The sequence below is a fragment of the Coregonus lavaretus genome (genome assembly GCF_964263955.1).
Source record: "Coregonus lavaretus genome assembly, contig: HAP1_SCAFFOLD_1319, whole genome shotgun sequence".
NCBI lineage: Eukaryota > Metazoa > Chordata > Actinopteri > Salmoniformes > Salmonidae > Coregonus > Coregonus lavaretus.
Window position 1 is genome coordinate 135,001 of NW_028159154.1, and position 1,031 is coordinate 136,031.

The 1,031-nt window shown below is 59.4% G+C and overlaps 1 protein-coding gene across 1 annotated transcript in view; it reads left to right on the forward strand.

Moving 5' to 3' along the window:
- The window catches only part of LOC311123232 (plexin-A2-like), a gene marked incomplete at its 3' end in the record, with an annotated part of 102,808 nt that extends 101,780 nt beyond the window's left edge, over window positions 1–1,028 (forward strand). The window contains exon 4 of the mRNA XM_084197490.1: window positions 1–1,028. This exon is cut by the window's left edge and continues 247 nt beyond it. Coding sequence (XP_084053616.1) covers window positions 1–1,028 — 1,028 coding nt within the window.
- Window positions 1,029–1,031: the final 3 nt, after the last annotated feature.

Sequence of the window (1,031 nt, forward strand, 5' to 3'; positions counted from 1 at the left end):
TCGCTGCCACCGTGTGCCAAGGCCAGATCACCTTCACCAGCTTCCACCCGGAGCGCCGTGAGTGGGCCTTCAACCACCTGACGGTCCACCAGACAACGGGGGCACTCTACATTGGAGCGGTCAACCGCGTCTACAAGCTCTCGGGTAACCTGACACTCATGGTGTCCCACGACACGGGTCCTGAGGACGACAACAAGGCGTGCTACCCGCCCCTCATCGTCCAGCCCTGCTCTGAACCCCTGACCTCCACTAACAACGTCAACAAACTGCTTCTCATAGACTACAGCCAGAATCGTCTGCTGGCCTGCGGTAGTCTCTACCAGGGAGTCTGCAAGCTGCTGCGTCTGGATGATCTCTTCATCCTAGTGGAGCCGTCCCATAAGAAAGAGCACTACCTCTCCAGCGTCAACCAGACAGGCACCATGTACGGGGTCATCGTGCCCTCCTCCCAGGGCCAGGATGGGACTCTCTTCATCGGGACGGCCGTAGACGGTAAACAGGACTACTTCCCCACCATCTCCAGCCGTAAGCTCCCCCGCGACCCAGAGTCCTCGGCCATGCTAGACTACGAGCTTCACACAGACTTCGTCTCGTCTCTGATAAAGATCCCGTCAGACACGCTAGCGCTGGTGTCCCACTTCGACATCTACTATGTGTACGGCTTCGCCAGCGGCTCCTTTGTCTACTTCCTGACCGTCCAGCCCGAGACGCCGGAGAACAGCATGTCATCAGGTGGATCCTCCAACGACCTCTTCTACACCTCGCGCATTGTCCGCCTCTGCAAGGATGACCAAAAGTTCCACTCATACGTTTCTTTACCCGTGGGCTGCGTGAGGAACGGCGTGGAGTACCGTCTCCTGCAGGCCGCCTACCTAGCCAAGCCGGGCCGTGTGCTGGCCGCCTCGCTCAACATCAGCGCCACGGACGACGTGCTCTTCACCGTGTTCTCCAAGGGCCAGAAGCAGTACCACCGGCCGCCAGATGACTCGGCGCTCTGCGTGTTCACCATTAAGGACATCAACGCCCGCATC